Here is a 22247-nt window from a genome sequence, read left to right on the forward strand (position 1 = left end):
GGAGGGAGGGGCCAAGAGCACCAGCAAGGGACTCAAGAGGAGGAGGGTCCTGGCTGCTCAGTGCAAAACCAATGCACAGAGCAGGTGAGTATGACATGTTTGTTATTTCTAAAAGCCTTTAGAATTGTTTTAATTTAACAAGCTGAAGTCAGAAGCAGATTGGCTACCATGCGCAGCTGCATCAGATTTTAGTTTTGTTGCAGGCCAGCTGGTAAGTAAGCTGGAAATTATTGTTTGTTTTTGATGTGTCTGATGGGGGGGGGGGGGGGGGGGGGCTTGCATTGCAAGGGTGGATTTTCTAATTCCAGGAGGTAGACTTTAATTCCAATCAATCTGTATCAGCATGAGATTTGCAAATTATTCCTAAATTGTGTGGGTCTCTTGCCACAACCCAGAAACACACTGGTGGTAAAAAAAAAAAGTAAGCTCAAAAACTAGCTCTATTGCTTGCCTGATTGTTATTTCTTGCAGCAAGAATTCAGAAAGCACCTAACATGATTAATAGGAATATACCTATAGAAGTCTGTGCTGTGTGACTTCCTCTCTCCCTACTATTTTCCTCAACAAACACATTAAAGCCTAACTTTAGTCTAGTTTAGTTTTCAGTAGAGTGCCAAGAGGTATTTATGTATTTCTGATGCCCCATTTGGGGAGATTTTCCATAAATTCCTGTTTTGGTAAAAATAAAAACCTTATCAAAAGATTCTAATTCTGGATTTCTCAGCAAGGTGTTTATGGAATCCAAGGTTCCTCCAGAGGTTCCTAGGGGTTCCTTGAGCATTCAGTATTTGTGCCTCCAGGATAAGTTCCCACGACACCATTGATCTATTTAGTTATCTGTAATGGAATAATTCTTCCCAATGACCACAAGTGTATGGAGTATTTCTCCTACTCACCATCGCACTAATGTATTATGAGTTGCAGAGATAGGCATTTTTAGCAGTGGGTCCCTAAGACCAGAAAGTTATTTCAAGGGTTTCTTTATGTTGAAAAGGTTGGGAAAGGCTGCTCTAGTTCCTTCCCACACTCTAACCCATTTTGACTGGAGTTGGGTTTTAATTTTAATTCCAGTCTTTCTAACAATAGAGGAACTCTAGTGGGTGTGTTTGGGATTTCCTTTAATGCATTACAAGCAGGGGTTCCCAGATCACTGGCAGAGGGGTAATACTACTACTACTGCAGTATCAGGAGTAAAATCTGAAGCCCTGAACAGCAAGGCTGTGTTCCATGTACACAACTCAAGATTCAATTTTACATTGAGCCCAAAGTGCACCAATAAATCAGGTAAGCATAGCTGAGAATAAAGCAAAATGAAAATATCAAAAACATACCTGGATGAAATTAGGTAAGTCTCCGGTCATATTAGTCCAATACAAGGTCCAAACAATGTGATGGCAAGAATTCACATCCCTGGTCACAGTGAAGTCTGTGGCATTGATATATTGAACTGTGACATCATTGACATTACTAATGAGTATTTCCCGTAGGTGTAGCGGGGAGATGTGTACTGGTATTCCTTTAAAAGCAAAATACAGGTTTAGTTATTGGGGTGAATGATCTTATCATCAATTCAAACTCTGTGACAGTACAAGGGGCTGCCAAGCAAATAACAGCATTCCCCTTTGTAACTCTTCAGAGGGAAATGTATTGTTCAACTCAACAAAAAGAATAAATAAATAAAATTAGATAAATCTGGCTGCCTTTCATTTAGCAAAGTATATGCAACAGTTTGTTTTGTATTTCAGACCCCGAGCCTGCAATCCCGCGGAGAAGGCAGGTTTAACACTGAAGATGAGACAGAATTTTACTTCTAACATGCGCATAATTAAGAAGTGGCCAGGGTCAGGTTGTATTTTGCCGTAATGCTACATTCGAGCAGCAGAGGGAGCAATTTCATGAATGAAGATGAAGCCATATAGTAAATCTATCACATATTCTGTCTCCCTGTTCCAATGTGATATTGCCTGCAGTGCAATAGTGATGTTTCATCATGTTAAAAGATCTGGGGGTTAAAGTTTTACTTTAGGATAGGCAAATATTGTCTAAAGAGTCATGTGTATTCTAAAGCTGTCCATAGGCCAGTTCAGCAGGGATTGACCAAATTTCCATCCATTTATGGCCTTTCCCACGTAACCAAATACAACCTAACGATCAACTTCTGTAGAAGGGGACTGCTGGAAAACATTTGACAATCAGCGGCAGCAGCCAATTAGCTGTAGTTGCTGAACAGTTTTTTTTTTAATACAGCGGAGAAGTCCCGTTGTCAAAATACAACGGAATAGTGATTAGAATTCCTCCATCCACCTTACATGTGTGGATAGAGGAATCCATTTAGACTGATGAAAAAAAAGCAAGGCATCTATGTTCAACCTTACTTGCCTTGTGTATTTCTTCCAGATCTGTGCAATCCTCCAGCGTGAAACTTTGAGGTTGATTTACTAAATAGACTGTTCACTTTGCAAGAGAATTTTCCCCACAGCTTAGTGAATGAGGTGAAGCTCTGCCGACTTCCATCATCCAATCATGTACAAGCAAAGATGCGTTTTTTTTTTTGTACCTTGAGTGAATATTTTTTTGAAAAATGCAACTTCCCTTGCAAAGGAAACAGCCTATTTGCCTTTAGTAAATTAACCCCTGTGCAGGGAGCTTCCTGTAATAAAGACTGGTCATTGCCTCCCTGTGGAATTCTGTCTGTTGAATAATGTACATCAAATTCACCAATTTCCTTTAAAAGGGTAAAAATGTTAACACTTACTTAAAGGAGTTGTAAAGGTAAACATTTTTTCAGCATAATGCATTCTATGCATTAATGTGAAAAAACAGCAGACAATGCCGCCAGCCCCCCCCCCTCGTTTTACTTACCTGACCCCTCGAAAGTCCCATGCTCGTACCCGACTTCCTCTTCGCCGATCTGCCTGGCTGCTGATTGGTTACAGTGGATGGATTGAGAGCAGCACAGCCATTGGCTTGCACTGCTGTCAATCACATCCAATGACACGGCACGCCGGGGGCAGGGCCGAGTGATACAGTGAGCGGCTATGGCCGCTGGCTGTATCATGGGAGCGCGCCCGCAAGCACTTCTCACCATGCGAGCGAGCTCGCATGAACGTGAGACGTCCTTGCGGGGAGGGAGCAGAGACAGCCACGAGGGACCCCAAAAGAGCAGGTTTGGGGCCACTCTGTGAAAACCGAGCTGCACAGTGGAGGTAAGTATAACATGTTTGTTATTTAAAAAATAAATAAATACCTTTACAGCTCCTTTAACTCCAGGCTAAGTAAATATAGTCTAAATACAAGAGTCATGTGATGTTGTCACTGCAAGCTTATGGAATAACTCAGATCCCTTCATCAGGCTTTATACACTTTATACAAAGGCATCTAAGTTATCCCAAAAGCTTGCAGCTTTAACAAATCAAGTTAGCCAATAAAGGGTATCACTTAAAATCCAAACTTTCTGCAATATCAAAATATAACCAGGCACAACACTCTACTACCTTCACTGTAGTATCATTACAATTATTTTAGCATTTAGAATATTGTATCTTCACCTACCTGGTATGATCGTGTTGGATAAGCTAATGGAAAAAGTTCCTCCAATTGGTGGGCTTGCTGCCTGAAGTCTTGTAACCACCAATGAAATCACTTCATTTTCTTGACTCAGTGTCTGCCTGAGCTGATCTGTTTCTTTATCTTCAGTGGCAGCTCCACTATATTTAAAGAAGAGCAAAAGAAGTCAAAATGAAGATTGTCTTAATGGCCATAACCTTTCTTTTACGTTTTCTTTTTTTTTCCTCTACCTTCCTACTCTTTGAATGTTTCTTATTTAGTCAATGTATCTTTGTCATTGCGATTACTAGGCTTGCAATTATTTCTTATATAGTTTCTGCTTTCCATACTAGTTTATTTTTCACAGCAGTGAAAGAAGCAATCTGATTGCTGCAAATTAGTTGCAGCACCAGGGCCAGACCTATTTTTTTTTTCCCCTAGGCCAGCTACTTTGTGCAACTTCTCCCCTACCCATGACTGTGTTTGGTACTTCTCTTCCTCCAACATGCGCACACTATGGGATTGATTTACTAAAACCAGAGAGTGCAAAATCTGGTGCAGCTGCGTATGGTAGTCAATCAGCTTCAAACTTCAGCCTGTTGAATTTAGCTTTGACAAAAAAACGTGAAGCTGATTTGTTTCTATGCAGAGCTGCACCAGATATTGCACTCTCCAGGTTTAGTAAATTAACTTCAGTGAGACTTCCCTGCCCTAGGTTCCTGTTTTATTCCTATCCATAAGGAAGTCTCCCAAATTTTGTTGCATTTGCCATGGTTTAAAATGATTTAACATGTAGCATGGATAGTAGCAGTCACAGCAGGTATGCAAGACACAGGTTCAGCTTTCTCATCACCTGAGACTTTGTCATATTCATCACGTATTCCTACAGTTTAATGTGAGGGTCTGATATATATCCCCTTACCACAGCTCTATAAGAGGAAGGTTGATCCCGCAGTTGGCCACTAGGGCAGTCACATTGAAGGAGGGGTAAGTTCCAGTAATAGATATGGATTTCAGAAGATGACCGCCTGGCTGTGCTGGTTTAGGATCCACTTGGTAAACTGTAAAGATAACAAGATGTTAGATAAACTTGTGTTTTCTATATTACAGACAATTCTCGCAAGTGATGGCACACTTTGAATTCACTAGGAATAATATTCACTGTAAAGCACTCGATTTTTTGTAACATTTTTCATGATGAACATTTTCAGATGTTAAATTTTCCAGTCTGTTGATAAGAAAGTAATGAGAGAACCTGGGCCTAGAACAGACCATAGCTCATTTGGATTTAAATCTTTTCATGAAGAGTGCAGAGTAAAAGATTTATTTATCCTGGTTATGTATTCCCTGGCCATAGATAACCCACCTATCTTAGAAGTCTTTCCTACCTTTGTCATCAATCTGCTCACTCTGAAGACATAGTTTGCTTGAAATTGAGTTTTCCAGGCTAGCTTGGATTGCAGATGAAGCCAGACAACTCACCTAATATCTGTCAATTATTTTTTGTTAGTCTGTGTCCATCCATCACTGTCTGGGCCTATTAAATTCCCTATCTATCCATCACTTTTTTGTGTCTATCAACAATTACTGTCTATCAGAAACAGTTAATGTCATTTACAATAAATGTACACCCCAACCAATGACATTCAGGTTGCTAAAGCTTGCATGACCGAGGGATGTGCAGATTACTGAGGCTCAGGCTTCCTGTAAAATAAACAATTGGCCCCATTCCTTCCCCTCCAAGATTGACCAGACGACACATATTATTTTTGGAGTTGAATGGCCATAGCAGCCTTTTATTACAATAATTGAAATACAAATATCAACATAAACAATCGTAATTCATATAATACATTTTATACATAACCATTAAACCAAAAAACCTCAGCTTAATTCTACCCGGTCTAAGGTCTTTGAAGGGCTATTTTCTCTCGACCATCCATTTGTATCTGTCACCCCATGAAAGGCTCCCAGCCGAAAATTACACTGGCTCAGGGACAATTACTATTTGCTTCCTACCAGATGCAACCAACTTAAAACCATTGTTACCATTGTATTATTAGGAAGAGAAGGGACACCCATACCCCCAGATGGGCCCAACCCCCCCTAATTCTCCATTATTTTATCCAGCACTGTCTTCAAAGACCCCATAGACCCCCCCGCTGCTGCTACCACTATTAAGAAATTAATCCATAACATGAATGTCATGGAAAAAACATACCCCTCCAGGAACTTCCCACTATTAAGACCATCCCAATCCCGTACTACAGTAAATATTGCTAGGTAGCCCCCCAAACCAACAAACAAGGGAAAGTGGGTAGGAGAAACCTTCCTAATTTTATGAGAAGCTCAGACTGAGCTCCAATAAGATCCTCCACCCCTCTACTCCCTACAGAATACCCCCATCCCACCCATCAATCCAGTAAGTGAATTGATACCTTCCCCCATCACACCATTATTCTCTCCATCTCAACTGCCCACCCCAGCCATGGTGGCCCTCCTCCAAGTTGCACTTTTTCTCCAGGCCATATACTTTCTTTTTTTCCCTAAAATATTTTAATATAAAATATAAAAAAAAAAAACTCTCCCACGGCCTCTACAGGTAGTCCAGCTATTAGTGATGGACGAACTTCCGACGGGACGTTTCGCGAACGCGAAACGCGAACGGACACAAACGTTCGCGAAAACGACCGTTCGCCGCGGGCTCCATTGACTTCAATGGGAGGCGAATTTCGCAAACCTTTAGGTCGAATTTGCGGCCACGGGGTAATTATTAGGGGGTAGCACGTAGTCCCACCACCTGGACAATAGCATAATACATGTATGAGGTGAATTTGGGATCGATAACTACAAGCATTTTTTTTTTATTTGGGAAATTGTTCTGACAATTCAGGACTATGGAGCTAATGAAGGCAATGGAGGAGAGGGAAGGTCAGGGACCAGGGTAGGCAAACAAGAGGGTGCAGGAGATACAGAGCACTGACAGCAGCACCGTAATACAGAGCACTGACATCAGCACCGTGACATACAGCGCTGACAGCAGCTCCGTGACATACAGCGCTGACAGCAGCTCCGTGACATACAGCGCTGACAGCAGCTCCGTGACATACAGCGCTGACAGCAGCTCCGTGACATACAGCGCTGACAGCAGCTCCGTGACATACAGCGCTGACAGCAGCACCGTGACATACAGCGCTGACAGCAGCTCCGTGACATACAGCGCTGACAGCAGCTCCGTGACATACAGCGCTGACAGCAGCTCCGTGACATACAGCACTGACAGCAGCTCCGTGACATACAGCGCTGACAGCAGCTCCGTGACATACAGCGCTGACAGCAGCACCGTGACATACAGCGCTGACAGCAGCTCCGTGACATACAGCGCTGACAGCAGCTCCGTGACATACAGCGCTGACAGCAGCTCCGTGACATACAGCGCTGACAGCAGCTCCGTGACATACAGCGCTGACAGCAGCTCCGTGACATACAGCGCTGACAGCAGCTCCGTGACATACAGCGCTGACAGCAGCTCCGTGACATACAGCGCTGACAGCAGCTCCGTGACATACAGCGCTGACAGCAGCTCCGTGACATACAGCGCTGACAGCAGCACCGTAAGCAGCCCCAGGAGGAAGTCAGCACAGCACAGGGATGGTGTGATCCCCTCATAATAAGAACCCCCAGGAGGAAGTCAGCACAGCACAGGGATGGTGGGAGCCCCTCATAATAAGAACACCCAGGAGGAAGTCAGCACAGCACAGGGATGGTGGGAACCCCTCATAATAAGCAGCCCCAGTAGAAATATGACACCGCTCAACCTCTTCAAAGAGGAGGGTAGGGGCATATAGTACGGTGTGCTTTTTTGGGTCAGGGAAGTGAGCCAAATGAATTAAGAAGGTCTGTGTGCTTGATTCCAAAAATTGTTTATAGACATATACATGGTCTACTGATCACATGTGTTGAATTCCTCCGAGATCCATGCCTCATTCATTTTTAGAAATGTGAGGTAGTTAACACTGTGGTGAGCTAGGCGAGTACGCTTATCGGTCACAATCCCCCCTGCTGCGCTGAACGTCCTTTCGGACAGGACACTGGATGAGGGGCAAGCCAACAGTTCGATTGCAAATTGGGCAAGCTCTGGCCAGAGGTCAAGCCTGCCCACCCAGTAGTCTAGGGGTTCATCACTCCTCAGAGCGTCCACATCGGCCGTTAACCCAATGTAGTCGGACACCTGACGGTCTAGGCGTTCCCTGATGCTGGATCCGGATGACACCTGTCGATGGGTCGGCTGAAAGAATGACCTCATATCCGAAGTCACCAACACATCTTCAAACCGGCCTCTTCTTGCAGGCGCTGTTGGATTGGTACCCGCAAATCCTTCTCTGGGAGTGGGAATTGCTCCTCTGCCAGCGCACGCAAAAGCAGAATGCAGCATTTCTCGAAGCAAGGCCTGGAAGTGCTGCATTCTGACAGCCCTCTGCGACGGCGGTAACATTTCCGCCATTTTGTGTTTGTACCGGGGGTCTAAGTACGTTGCCACCCAGTACTGGTCCTTGACCCTCATGCTTTTTATACGGGGGTCCCTATTAAAACACTGGAGCATGAAGGCCCCCATTTGCACTAAAGTGGAAGCGGTGTGGTGGCCTGGCTCCTGCTCATCATCCAGGATAATGTCGTCCTCTTCATTCTCCTCTCCCCATCCTCGCACAACAGGGATCCCAGAAAGGTTTAAAGCATGCTCTTCTTGCTCCTGCTCATCCGCCCCGGCACCATCCTCCTCTGACTCCTCATCAGACTCCTGTTGTTGACTTGTCTCAGATAGAGTAGCCCCCCCTGGGAATTCATCCAGCATTGCGACTTCCTCATCTTCCCGCTCCTGCTCCTCCACAGCCTGATCAATGACACGACGCAATGCACGCTCCAGAAAGAAGGCATAAGGTACCATGTCACTGATGGCGCCATGGCTGCGACTGACCAGTTTGGTGATCTCCTCAAATGGCCGCAGAAGTCTGCATGTGTCGCGCATGAGCAGCCACTGGCGCGGTGAAAAAAAACCCAGCTCCCCAGAACCGTTTCTTTCGCAGAGTTCATACAGGTAGACGTTAACTGCACGTTTCTGCTGGAGCAGCCTATCAAGCATATAGAAGGTTGAGTTCCATCGCGTCGGGCAATCGCAAATAAGACGTCTGACCGGCAGATGGTGTCGCCGCTGAATGTCAGCAAGGCGAGCCATGGCCGTGTAAGATCTTCTGAAATGGGCCGAGATTTTCCTTGCCTGCCGCAAGATGTCCTGGACCCCAGGGTATTTGACAAGGAATCGCTGCACGACCAAGTTTAAGACGTGTGCCATGCACGGCACGTGCGTGATTTTGCCCTGTTTCAATGCGCTAAGCAGATTGGCACCGTTGTCACACACCACTTTACCAACTGTCAAATTGAGCGGTGTTAGCCACTCATCTGCCTGTGAACGCAAAGCTGAAAGGAGTGCCGGGCCAGTGTGGCTCTTTGCTTCCAGGCACAACAGACGCAGCACGGCATGGCAACGTCTCACCTGGCATGTGGAATAGGTTCTGGGGAGCTTGGGCGGTGCAGTGGAAGAGACGCTAGCAGCGGAAAAGGAGGAGGCAGCTGAGGAGGAGAGGGAGGAGGATGGAGTAGGAGGAGGAGAAGAAGAGTCAGGCCTGCATGCAATCCGTGGCGGTAAAACCAAATCTACACGGGTGCCACGGGTTACATGCTTGACGGCCGTCAGAAGGTTCACCCAGTGGGCAGTAAAACTGATATACCTTCCCTGCCCGTGTTTGCTAGACCACGTGTCTGTGGTCAGATGTATCTTGGCACCGACACTGTGTGCCAGAGATACATTCACTTGCCGCTGAACATGGCCATATAGCTCTGGGATGCCCTTCTCTGAGAAATACTTCCTTCCTGGGACCTTCCATTGTGGTGTTCCAATGGCCACAAATTTGCGAAAGGCCTCCGAGTCCACCAGTTTATATGGCAGTAGTTGGCGGGCTATGAGTTCTGACAAGCCAGCCGCCAACCGTTGGGCAAGAGGGTTATCCGGCGTCATCATTTTTTTACGCTCAAACATTAGGCCCACGGAAGCCTGCCTTTTTGCAGAAAAATGTGAGCTTGGCGTGATGGAAGGTGGAGTGGAGGACAATTGTGAGGAGAGAGGAGAAGGAGAAGTAGAAGACGAGGCTGGACGGTGAGAGCCTGCAGTGTGGCTTTGTGTGTTCCGTTGCTCCCACTGGGCTCGGTGATGGCTGCTCATGTGCCTTCTTAAGGCGGTCGTCCCTAGGTGAGTATTGGGCTTACCGCGACTAACGCGTTGACTGCAAAGATTGCAGATGGCAACGCTATTGTCAGCAGCGGACACGTTAAAAAAAGCCCACACTGCGGAGCCATGTGCCGGTGTCCTGGGAGCGCCAGATGTGACCGTACATGGTCGATGACTCGCTCCTGATACATTTGCAGTCTGCTTTGTCCCTGCTGTGCAATGTAAGTCATTGCTGCTTCTCCTCCCTATCTGCTGGTCCATATCTCCCTCTGAACTCCCCTCCTCTTCCTCTCTTGTGGGCACCCACGTGACATCACTAGACACGTCATCATCAACGTCACCTTCCCCACCGCTATAAGTAGAGTAGGCAGCAACACCGGGGACCAACCTCCTCCTTGGGCTGATCTGGGTACTGGCGTCAGACTGCTGAGTAGCGCTTGTTGCTACCTCCTCTTCCTGATCCAATACCAAGAGTGGCTGCGCATCAGAAATGTCCTCTTGATATGGATCGGAAAATAATTCCAGTGACTCAAGCGGAAGGTATGTGGTGGTGGTGGTGGTGGTCGTGTTGTTGGTGGTAGTGTCTTTGGGGGTGCACATAGCAGAGAGTGAAGAAGAGGGTGCAGATCGAGAGGATGAGGAGGGTGCAGAAGAGTAAGGCTGAGCGAGCCACTCAACCAAGTCTGGTGCATCCTTTAAAGTAATTGAACGCACCTTCTGCAACTTCCCACTTTGGCTCAAGCCTGTTGCTCCTGCCCTACCCCTACCACCCCTGCGGAAGGGCCTGCCTCTTCCTCTGCATGTCATTTTTTAAATGACCCTGTGACAAAACTCTTAGTCCCTATACCGCTGAAGGACTGCTGCAGTATAGGTGAGCGGTCAGCAGTGGTGCACGTCAACCCTATCTATTGTGGACCTATAGCGGTCCTTACAGAACAGCAGACTGTACCGCACTCAAGCCTATGTACCGTAGCACCCTATACCAAGTTACCAGTCCTTATAAGAACTTTTGTGGACCAAGCAGGTTGTGTATTAGTGTTTAGCAGACTGTACGTCAGTCCCTATACCGCTGAAGGACTGCTGCAGTATAGGGCAGCGGTCAGCAGTGGTGCACGTCAACCCTATCTATTGTGGACCGATAGCGGTCCTTACAGAACAGCAGACTGTACCGCACTCAAGCCTATGTACCGTAGCACCCTATACCAAGTTACCAGTCCTTATAAGAACTTTTGTGGACCAAGCAGGTTGTGTGTTAGTGTTTAGCAGACTGTGCGTCAGTCCCTATACCGCTGAAGGACTGCTGCAGTATAGGGCAGCGGTCAGCAGTAGTGCACGGCAACCCTATGTATTGTGGACCGATAGCGGTCCTTACAGAACAGCAGACTGTAACGCACTCAGGCCTATGTACCGTAGCACCCTATACCAAGTTACCAGTCCTTATAAGAACTTTTGTGGACCAAGCAGGTTGTGTGTTAGTGATTAGCAGACTGTACGTCAGTCCCTATACCAATGAAGGACTGCTGCAGTATAGGGCAGCGGTCAGCAGTAGTGCACGGCAACCCTATGTATTGTGGACCGATAGCGGTCCTTACAGAACAGCAGACTGTAACGCACTCAGGCCTATGTACCGTAGCACCCTATACCAAGTTACCAGTCCTTATAAAAACTTTTGTGGACCAAGCAGGTTGTGTGTTAGTGTTTAGCAGACTGTGCGTCAGTCCCTATACCGCTGAAGGACTGCTGCAGTATAGGGCAGCGGTCAGCAGTGGTGCACGTCAACCCTATCTATTGTGGACCGATAGCGGTCCTTACAGAACAGCAGACTGTACCGCACTCAAGCCTATGTACCGTAGCACCCTATACCAAGTTACCAGTCCTTATAAGAACTTTTGTGGAACAAGCAGGTTGTGTGTTAGTGATTAGCAGACTGTACGTCAGTCCCTATACCAATGAAGGACTGCTGCAGTATAGGGCAGCGGTCAGCAGTAGTGCACGGCAACCCTATGTATTGTGGACCGATAGCGGTCCTTACAGAACAGCAGACTGTACTGCACTCAGGCCTATGTACCGTAGCACCCTATACCAAGTTACCAGTCCTTATAAAAACTTTTGTGGACCAAGCAGGTTGTGTGTTAGTGTTTAGCAGACTGTGCGTCAGTCCCTATACCGCTGAAGGACTGCTGCAGTATAGGGCAGCGGTCAGCAGTAGTGCACGGCAACCCTATGTATTGTGGACCGATAGCGGTCCTTACAGAACAGCAGACTGTACTGCACTCAGGCCTATGTACCGTAGCACCCTATACCAAGTTACCAGTCCTTATAAGAACTTTTGTGGACCAAGCAGGTTGTGTGTTAGTGATTAGCAGACTGTACGTCAGTCCCTATACCAATGAAGGACTGCTGCAGTATAGGGCAGCGGTCAGCAGTAGTGCACGGCAACCCTATGTATTGTGGACCGATAGCGGTCCTTACAGAACAGCAGACTGTAACGCACTCAGGCCTATGTACCGTAGCACCCTATACCAAGTTACCAGTCCTTATAAAAACTTTTGTGGACCAAGCAGGTTGTGTGTTAGTGTTTAGCAGACTGTGCGTCAGTCCCTATACCGCTGAAGGACTGCTGCAGTATAGGGCAGCGGTCAGCAGTAGTGCACGGCAACCCTATGTATTGTGGACCGATAGCGGTCCTTACAGAACAGCAGACTGTAACGCACTCAGGCCTATGTACCGTAGCACCCTATACCAAGTTACCAGTCCTTATAAGAACTTTTGTGGACCAAGCAGGTTGTGTGTTAGTGATTAGCAGACTGTACGTCAGTCCCTATACCAATGAAGGACTGCTGCAGTATAGGGCAGCGGTCAGCAGTAGTGCACGGCAACCCTATGTATTGTGGACCGATAGCGGTCCTTACAGAACAGCAGACTGTAACGCACTCAGGCCTATGTACCGTAGCACCCTATACCAAGTTACCAGTCCTTATAAGAACTTTTGTGGAACAAGCAGGTTGTGTGTTAGTGATTAGCAGACTGTACGTCAGTCCCTATACCAATGAAGGACTGCTGCAGTATAGGGCAGCGGTCAGCAGTAGTGCACGGCAACCCTATGTATTGTGGACCGATAGCGGTCCTTACAGAACAGCAGACTGTAACGCACTCAGGCCTATGTACCGTAGCACCCTATACCAAGTTACCAGTCCTTATAAGAACTTTTGTGGACCAAGCAGGTTGTGTGTTAGTGATTAGCAGACTGTACGTCAGTCCCTATACCAATGAAGGACTGCTGCAGTATAGGGCAGCGGTCAGCAGTAGTGCACGGCAACCCTATGTATTGTGGACCGATAGCGGTCCTTACAGAACAGCAGACTGTACTGCACTCAGGCCTATGTACCGTAGCACCCTATACCAAGTTACCAGTCCTTATAAAAACTTTTGTGGACCAAGCAGGTTGTGTGTTAGTGTTTAGCAGACTGTGCGTCAGTCCCTATACCGCTGAAGGACTGCTGCAGTATAGGGCAGCGGTCAGCAGTAGTGCACGGCAACCCTATGTATTGTGGACCGATAGCGGTCCTTACAGAACAGCAGACTGTAACGCACTCAGGCCTATGTACCGTAGCACCCTATACCAAGTTACCAGTCCTTATAAGAACTTTTGTGGACCAAGCAGGTTGTGTGTTAGTGATTAGCAGACTGTACGTCAGTCCCTATACCAATGAAGGACTGCTGCAGTATAGGGCAGCGGTCAGCAGTAGTGCACGGCAACCCTATGTATTGTGGACCGATAGCGGTCCTTACAGAACAGCAGACTGTACCGCACCCAAGCCTATGTACCGTAGCACCCTAGACAGACCAAGTTACCAGTCCTGATAAAGAGCTTTGTGGAACAAGTGAGTTGTGAATGATTAGCAGACTGCAGCAGAAGGGCAGCAGTCAAGTATAATATTCTTTCTATATTTGGAAGAAAGAATATTATACGTGTACAAGCCTATTACCGTACCACTGATACCAGTCCTGAAAAGAACCTTTGTGGAACTAATAGTAACAGCAAGTCTTTAAAATTATCCTCACTGCCTGACACACTGCTTCCTGCCTGTCCCTATACAAATTGGCAAAAAAGAGTAGGCTGGAACGATTAGCTGGAACAGCTCTTTTGTGGACCTGATAGTAACAGCTAATGATGATGATGATGATGATGATGAAGAAAGACTAATCTGGCTGAGCTGTCCCTAAAATAGCAGCATACAGCGCTCTGTCCCTTTATCTAAACTGACAAAAGAAACTCAGGCTGCTGACCTAACACCTATACCAGTCCTGAAAAGAACTTTTGTGTACCAAATAGCTAGCGTTTTCTCTGTCCCTACTCCACACAGGATCCTTTCCCTACAGTGACAGAAGAAAGAATGTAAAATGGCCACCGGATCGGGTGTATTTATAGGTTAGGGGGAATGTCCAAGTGTCCATGAGCTGTCATGTCTCAATTGGTTGTCCTGTAACACATGATAAACGTGTCACGAAAGGTTAAAGTTCTTGTATACATTAAACACGTAAGTCCGCCGGGGCGAACGACGGAAAAAGGCGTTCGAACCCGCGGACGGCGAAAGTCGGAAATTCGCCGCGAAACGACCGCCGGGCGAACCGTTCGGCCATCACTACCAGCTATGGCGGCATGGCTTTTTTTCCAGAATACGTTTGGTGAAGGTGGCAACAGTGGATCATGCCTGCATAATATATGTTGAAATGGCCACATGTAGTCTCCATCACAAGCCAATGGGACAGGATGACAAAACAGAAGCAAAGCTGAGATAAAGGGAGAAAAACTTTCATGGTGGGATCACCAGATGCTTTGAATCTGTTAGTCTGTGTCTATTTATCACAATCTGTGTTTTTAAATAACTGTCAGTACAGTATGTGTTTGTCCAACACTGTCTTTCTATCTAAGGCAGCCTTTCTCAACCTTTTTAACTCAGAGGAGCTCTTGAAATACCTTTCCTGCCCCAGGGAACACCCTGCTAAAAATGACTATATCTACTCCTCATGATACATTAGTGTGATGGTCATTGGGAAGAATGCTCCTTACACACTTGTGGTCATTGGGAAGAATTACCCGTTTACTGATAGCTAAAAAAGATCAATGGTGTCAGTGGGGATGTAACTGAAAAGCCAAAGTTGCTCACTGCTCAAGGAAACCTAGCATTTCCATGGAACCCTGGTTGAGAAACCCTGATCTAAGGTCTATTTTCATTTGTTTGTGGCTTTCTTAGAGCAAATGGATACATGTAAACCAACACCTTAATAATTGCATTATGAGTGTTAAACATTTCCAAGAAATATTAGGCTAGGCACTAACAAGTTCTCGAAGGATAAAAGGTTGAAAGTTCAAATTTTCCTAAAAATAAGAGTGAGCACATAAGAAGAATGTCTATAAAACTCCATGGCTTCTACCTTTTATGCTTCCATTGGCAATGATGATCTCATCAATAAAATACCAATTATTTTCCTTATTTTCTGCTTGCATCAGGAGAATCTGATCCACGTGTATTGAAGAGGGTCTATCGGCATCCCCCAGTGTGTCTTGTATACACATCCAAAGATCCATACAGACAAATTTCCAGCTAGCATAGAAGATAAACATTGTTATGTCAAATGGAACAAATTAAAGTATGTCTTCAGGCCTTTAAGTCAAAATCCTGGTGAAATTCATGGTTGTATCATCATCCTTCAAAAATGTGTAGAAAATGCTCCTATCCTGTCAGTGGAGGGGTTCTGGGGTTTGAAAAAAACAAGTCTACATACGAACATAGCTGGATGCAGTAAGGAGCTGATGCTGCATCTGTCCCCTGCCACCTCTCTGATAAGAACCAAGCAATCAAAGACAGCTGATCACTCAGTTCTCAGTGAGCAGAAAGTCGGTGACTATCATTCTCCGGCTTTCTGCTCTGCCCTGCCAGTGCTGAGCCAGCTGCCGGGCAAGCAAAAGTCAGGATTTCTCCAGAGTCTAGACCGGCTAGGTGATGTCAACCGGCAATGGACTTTAGCCCTGTGTCTGTTGAATCTGGGTCACACAAAGTGCACTCCTGTGACCTATAGTAGAAGTATGGTCAAAAGAGCTTTGACCCTACTTCAAATAAATGCCATGTTCTATCTTGTAATTTCCAAAAATTAAGCCTTTAGAAGAAATATGGAAAACCCATATTAGCCTAAGTTTATAGAGCATAAGTATATATACCAAAACCAAAAGCAGTCCCCCCAAAAATGATAATTTTAGGGATCGTGTAAATAATCACTTTGTTGTAAAGCTGTACTGCATTACCAGCAGGTAAAGGCTAAAAATTTTAGTTGATGATTCCAGATAAAGAAAAGAAAACTACCATTGCTGACCTTCTGAAAATACTAGTTGCCTAACTGTCTCTGGTTAAAGTACAGAGAGAGTCAGAATACGTATCTCCAACACAAAATTCACTTGTTTCAACCCGGGAAAAAAACTGAAACCACTGTATCGGCATAATAGCGAGGCAACCATAATTTTTAGTCAAGTCAGCAATGATACCCTGGGGGTTATTTACGAAAGGCAAATCCACTTTGCACTGAGAAATATTGCTCCTGAATTGAGTGATTCAAATGTTTAAATGTAAGTGCTGCACAAACTGCCAGGACTTTGTAAATGAAGATACACCATTATTAAAAAAGTTAAAAAAATAAAGGGATGGTTTACCTTTCAGGATCATGCTCATGAAATTCCCAGGGGCAAGTATAATTCTTTCTTACTGTGTTTAGTGACTCCTTAGTAGTGTTATATGTGACGGAGACCAGCAAATAATTTTTCAAATATCCCTTATAGGCAAAACACACCTGAAAGATGATTTAATTCAAATATAAATGAAATACAGATGTATTCAGGATGTCCTTATTTGAAGGAAAACTAGAAAGATCAATTTTATAATCATTTGTTTGCTTAAAGTTTGTTTTAAGCTGAAGAATTGTTTTTTATACTGTTTATATAAAATCTTTGTTTAACCAATTAGCATTTATTACAGGAACAGAATGCACCCATGAAACACGTATTACAGAGCACCAAGGGACTTGTAAAGAAGCCGATTGCTTTCAGACTCTCTCTCTAATTGGAACTTCATATAGTTTCTCTGTACTGAGAAGCAGGAAGGCAGAGTTAGAAGGAGGAGTCACTGCACTGTGTGCAAATTTTAGCTTGAGTTACTGAACTCTGTAAAAAAACAGGCTTTCATATGCAATATTTAATATTTGGCTAAAACAAAGGAAATTTTTTTTACATGTCATATTCTTGTCCTGACGGAACAAATATATATAGCAATCACCACTTTGTGTGTGTGTGTGTATGTCTATCTATCTATCTATCTATATATATATATATATATATATATATATATATATATATATATATATATATATATATATATATATATACACACAGTATCTCTCAAAAGTGAGTACATCCCTCACATTTTTTAAAATATTTTATTATATCGTTTCATGTGACAACACTGAAGAAATAACACTTTGCTACAATGTGAAGTAGTGAGTGTACAGCCTGTATAACAGTGTAAATTTGCTGTCCCCTCAAAATAACTCCACACACAGCCATTAATGCCTAAACCGCTGGCAACAAAAGTGAGTACACCCCTGAGTGAAAATTTCCAAATTGGGTATAAAGGCGGTTATTTACGTAAGGGGAAACCACTTTGCACTGCAAGTGCAGTTGCTCTAAATCTAAGGGGTAGATCTGAAATGAGTGGAACTTCTGCTGATTTTATCATCCGATCATGTGCAAGCTAAAATGCTGTTTTGTATTTTCCTCGCATGTCCCCCTCGGATCTACAGTGACTTTACTTCCAAGTGCACTTTCAGTGCAAAGTGGATTTTCCTTTAGTAAATAACCCCCAAAGTGTCAATATTTTGTGTGGCCACCATTATTTTCCAACACTGCCTTAACCTCCCTGGCCGTATGATTATTTCGGATTTTAGGTGCTGAAAGCAGTACAGTTATTTTGCATGAAAATTTGGCGTTTTATATTGTAGTCCTGTAATTCTTAGGAATAACTCACTTAAATCTGTCCAAACCAGAGTCTAGCAGACATCCCGGGTATGATGAAGTTTGAAAAATTTCATCATAAATGATAATATAATAAATAACTATAAATAATTATACCAAATAATAATATAACAATAATAAAAATTATTCAATAATGTAATCAAATCAAAAACACAGATATTTGCTCAGTTGCAGAATTGACACTGTCATTACTTTTCAGTATTTGATGATGCTCAATTCTGCGAGTGTTTCTAATTTATTATCGCTGTTTTCTAGCTGGTCTAAATCCTTTTTGATGTAAAGTGACAGTTTTGGTTGCTATGGACAATCTCCAGTTTCCAGGCATAAAGAACAGTTTTTATATTATAAAACTGCATGCAGGACACTGGGCAGAACACTAGGGACAAAGGGGATGTGAAATTATTACATACAGCAATGTAATCTGTAAGATTACATTATACTGTATGTATACTGTGTGTTTCACTTTTTGAATTTGTCGCCGTTCTCCGTCCCCATGCGTTGCAACGCTCGCAGGTAAAGGAGATCGTCTCCGTGATGAATCGAGCAGAGGACCAGCCGCTCGTACAGCGGGGGGACATCGCTGGATCCAAGGGAGGAGGTAAGTAAACCTCCTCCTGCATACAGTGATGCGGTCCTGAGTCTGGCTCGGGGGGGTTACTGCTTTTGGTATAAAACTTCCACCCCCCGAGCCAGACTCGGGAACACCGCCAGGAGGGTTAACCCTCTTGGGCATCAAGTTCACCAGAGCTTCACAGGTTGCCACTGGAGTCCTCTTCCACTCCTCCATGACGACATCATGGAGCTGGTGGATGTTATAGACTTTGAGCTCCTCCACCTTCCATTTGAGGATGTCCAACAGATGCTCAATAGGGTTTAGGTCTGGAGACATGCTTGGCCAGTCCATCACCTTTACCCTTAACTTCTTTAGCAAGGCAGTGATCGGTTTGGAGGTCTGTTTGGGTTTTTTATGTTGGAATACTGCCCTGCAGCCCAGTCTCTGAAGGGAGGGGATCATGTATCTGCTTCAGTATGTCACAGTACATGTTGGTATTCATGGTTCCCTCAATGACCTGTAGTACTCCAGTGCTGGCAGCGCCAGACCATGACACTCCCACCACCATGCTTGACTGTAGGCAAGACAAACTTGTCTTTGTACTCCTCACCTTGACACCATCTCAACCAAATAAGTTTATCTTGGTCTCATCAGACCACAGGACATGGTTCCAGTAATCCATGTCCTTAGTCTGCTTGTCTTAAGCAAACTTTTTGTGGGCTTTCTTGTGCATTTTTACCAGATTTGCCCATCTAGTGACATTTTTGCCAATTTTTCTTTGCAAAATAGCTAAAACGGTGTCTGATTAGATGTAGAGTATCAGCTAACAGCAATTTTCAAGTCTTGCCACAGATTCTCAATTGGATTTGGGTCTGGACCATTCTAACACATGCATATGATTTGATCTAAACCATTCCATTGTAGCTCTGGCTGTATGTTTAGGGTTGTTGCCCTGCTGGAAGGTGAACCTCCGCTCCAGTCTCAAGTCTTTTGCAGACTCTAACAGGTTTTCTTCTAAGATTGCCCTGTATTTGGCTCCATCCATCTACCCATCAACTCTGACCAGCTTCCCTGTCAGAGGCGTATCTAGTGAAAATGGCACCTATGGCAAGCACTGAAACTGCTCCCCTGTGTGATGAGGACAGAGAGGGACGCAGTGGGACAAGGACAGAGAGAGACACCAGGGACAGAGAGAGATGCTGGGGACAGACAGAGAGGGAGGCAGTGCGACGAGGACAGAGAGGGATGCCAGGGACAGGGAGGGACACTAGGGACAGACAGAGAGGGATGCCAGGGACAGGGAGGGACACTGGGGACAGACAGAAAGGGATGCAGTGTGATGAGAACAGAAAGGGATGCAGTGTGATGAGGACAGAGAGGGACACTGGGGACAGACAGAGGGATGCAGTGCGATGAGGACAGATGCAGTGCAGACAGGGGGGTGCTGGGGGGGGGACACTGTTTGGAGGTGGGGACACTGTGGGGGGACCAGGAAACTATTATGGGGCCTCCTGCAGTCCTGTTTGGGCCCAGGTCCCCTACATCTGTACTGGCTGCCCCTCCTCCCTCCCTTCCCCAATGGTGGCAGCCTTGGTGTCTCTAGACTTCTGTAAAAAATAAAAAGTACACAGCTTCACCTGATGCCTGTAATAATAAGACCTCTCGCGGCACGCTGCTCCCCGCCGGCCCCTCCTCTCTTCTTGTCTGTCCAGGGATGTAATGTACAGTACAAGTATCTGGGGTGGATGAAAGGGAAGGAGGGGCCAGGGGGGAGCAGTGCGCCGTGAGAGGTCTTATTACAGCCTCTGCTTGTGCTATACTATATGTGTTGCAGTCTTTCAGAGCCCCTTGTGGGGCCCCCCTAATGGCCCCAGGCCCTCGAGCAGTGCCCAAGTGGCCGATGGGTCAGTCCGCCCATGCTCATTAAACTGTTCACATTCAGAGAAAGTTCATGTACTGCAAGGTTTGCAGTACATGAACTTTCACTGAAAGTGGATAGTTTAATGAGCTTGTTGCACAAATCACATATTACAATTTATTTATTATATCTATTTATTTAATTCATATTCAGCACTATATTTGGCTGCTTCTGCTTGGGCCTGGCACACACGCACAATTGTACATGATGATGAATTTAAGTCATCATCATCATGTGCGATTGTGCATGTGTGCCAGGCCCAAGCAGAAGCAGACAATCGAATAGTGCTCAATATTGATTTTAATAAATATGCATAGCCAGTCATTGATATCATATGTAGCGCCGGCTCCTGAAGAGCATGTGCTATGCTTTTTGAAAGTTAAGGTTAGACCTGAACTGCAGTTTGGTTCAGGTCCAATTGTTCTAAATTTGGACCTCAGCATCAGTCTGACTGAACTATAGGATATTCAGCCTGGCCACAGGGGGCACGGTCTCTTCTGGCAGGCATGGAATCACAGTCTAGTTGGGTGCTTTTAGTTTACTCTTTTTCAGAGCCCACCCAGTGGGAGTGTCACTCTTGCTGTGCTCTCTGGGAGAGGGTACTTAAGATGTAGCCGTCACATGGTTTGGGGTTCCCGGTCCAGAAGGATGTTCTGACTCCATGGTCCTGGTCCTCCTGACCAGCCCCTGGGAAGGCTATGGCCTGGGGTGCGGATCCACCCGACTTGTTGTCTCGGGGCTGGCTAGCCTGAGGCAAGGAAACTAAAGCAGGATTCTGAGGTGGTCCGGTGCCGTCTCCGGTAGTTGGAGAGGCCCAGTAACTTCATAGTTATCCAGGGGAGGACTCTTCAGAAGAAGACCATGTACGGGTTGGTTTCTTAGCAAGAGCCTGGCAGGGCTGAAGTACCTAAGTGAATCCAATCTCGTGGGTATCGCCAAGCTGGCTGAAAGATCCAGGTATCACATGAGTGTTCCATAAGTGTTAGTTTCCTGAAGTCTACAACACCGTCTGTGGCAGAGACATATTCCTCTATGTTCTACAACAACGTCTGTGGCAGAGACTTGTTCCTAAGTAAGCACCTTGTTGGCTGCTATGCCTTGTGAGAGAGGGACTATCCAACTTGAGTGAACATCCAGTTGTGAATGGCTATTTTCTGGATTTAGTCAAAGTAAGCAAGTCCTTCATTATTTGTCTTTGACACTAGGAGTACTTGAACTTCCTTCCTAACCCTCTGATCCTATTTTGAGAGACTGTTCGTTGTCTATGTTTGCAAATAAAAATCCCTTTATGCGGATCTGTCGTCAGTCTCTGAGTTTACTGGGCCATCTACCACGGGAACCCCTAGACACAGATCGAGGAGGAGAAGGTAACGGTGAGCCCAATCAAACCAGCAGCTCCTTTGGGGGTCAGTGCTACACATATATAAAGTGTAATAAAGTGATGTATGCAACAACAGGTACTACTTTTAAGTAGAAGTAGTACCTGCTGTTGCATAAATCACTTTATTTATGATATCAATGGCTATGCATATTTATTTAATCCATATTCAGCATTATATTTGATTGGCTGCTTGCTTCTCTTGGCAGTTGGCAGTGGGATGGAATCCAGGCACACAAGCACATGATGATCAAGATCAGTACCTGCTAGGCTGCAGTGCTATTCCCTGCTGCTACCTGGGGGTTCCCTTTCATCCATTCTTTCTCTCTAGTCTCTCGTGACTCGTCTCTTCTCCTCCTCATGTCACGTGACGTCACAGACCATGCTCAGGGGAGAAGATGATGCCGGCTGCACAGAGGAGGGTAGGTGGAGCATTAGACTCCACCTCCGCCAGTTACCCTACCCTCTACATGGACCTGGTCTGAC

General features: G+C 45.3%; 1 protein-coding gene across 2 annotated transcripts in view; it reads right to left on the reverse strand.

Annotated features, from left to right (window-relative positions):
• Positions 1 to 22247, reverse strand: part of PKHD1 (PKHD1 ciliary IPT domain containing fibrocystin/polyductin) — a 975887-nt gene that overhangs the window by 812047 nt on the left and 141593 nt on the right. For both annotated transcript variants that reach the window (XM_077489019.1, XM_077489018.1), the window contains exons 20-24: positions 16539 to 16675; positions 15269 to 15438; positions 4469 to 4607; positions 3553 to 3707; positions 1332 to 1516 (exon numbers count right to left, since the gene is read on the reverse strand). In XM_077489019.1, coding sequence (XP_077345145.1) covers positions 1332 to 1516; positions 3553 to 3707; positions 4469 to 4607; positions 15269 to 15438; positions 16539 to 16675 — 786 coding nt within the window. The remainder of the gene's footprint in view (positions 1 to 1331; positions 1517 to 3552; positions 3708 to 4468; positions 4608 to 15268; positions 15439 to 16538; positions 16676 to 22247) is intronic.

This window comes from Lithobates pipiens, unplaced genomic scaffold, assembly GCF_037356315.1.
Source record: "Lithobates pipiens isolate NorthernLeopardFrog02 unplaced genomic scaffold, aLitPip1_a1.2 Scaffold_18, whole genome shotgun sequence".
NCBI lineage: Eukaryota > Metazoa > Chordata > Amphibia > Anura > Ranidae > Lithobates > Lithobates pipiens.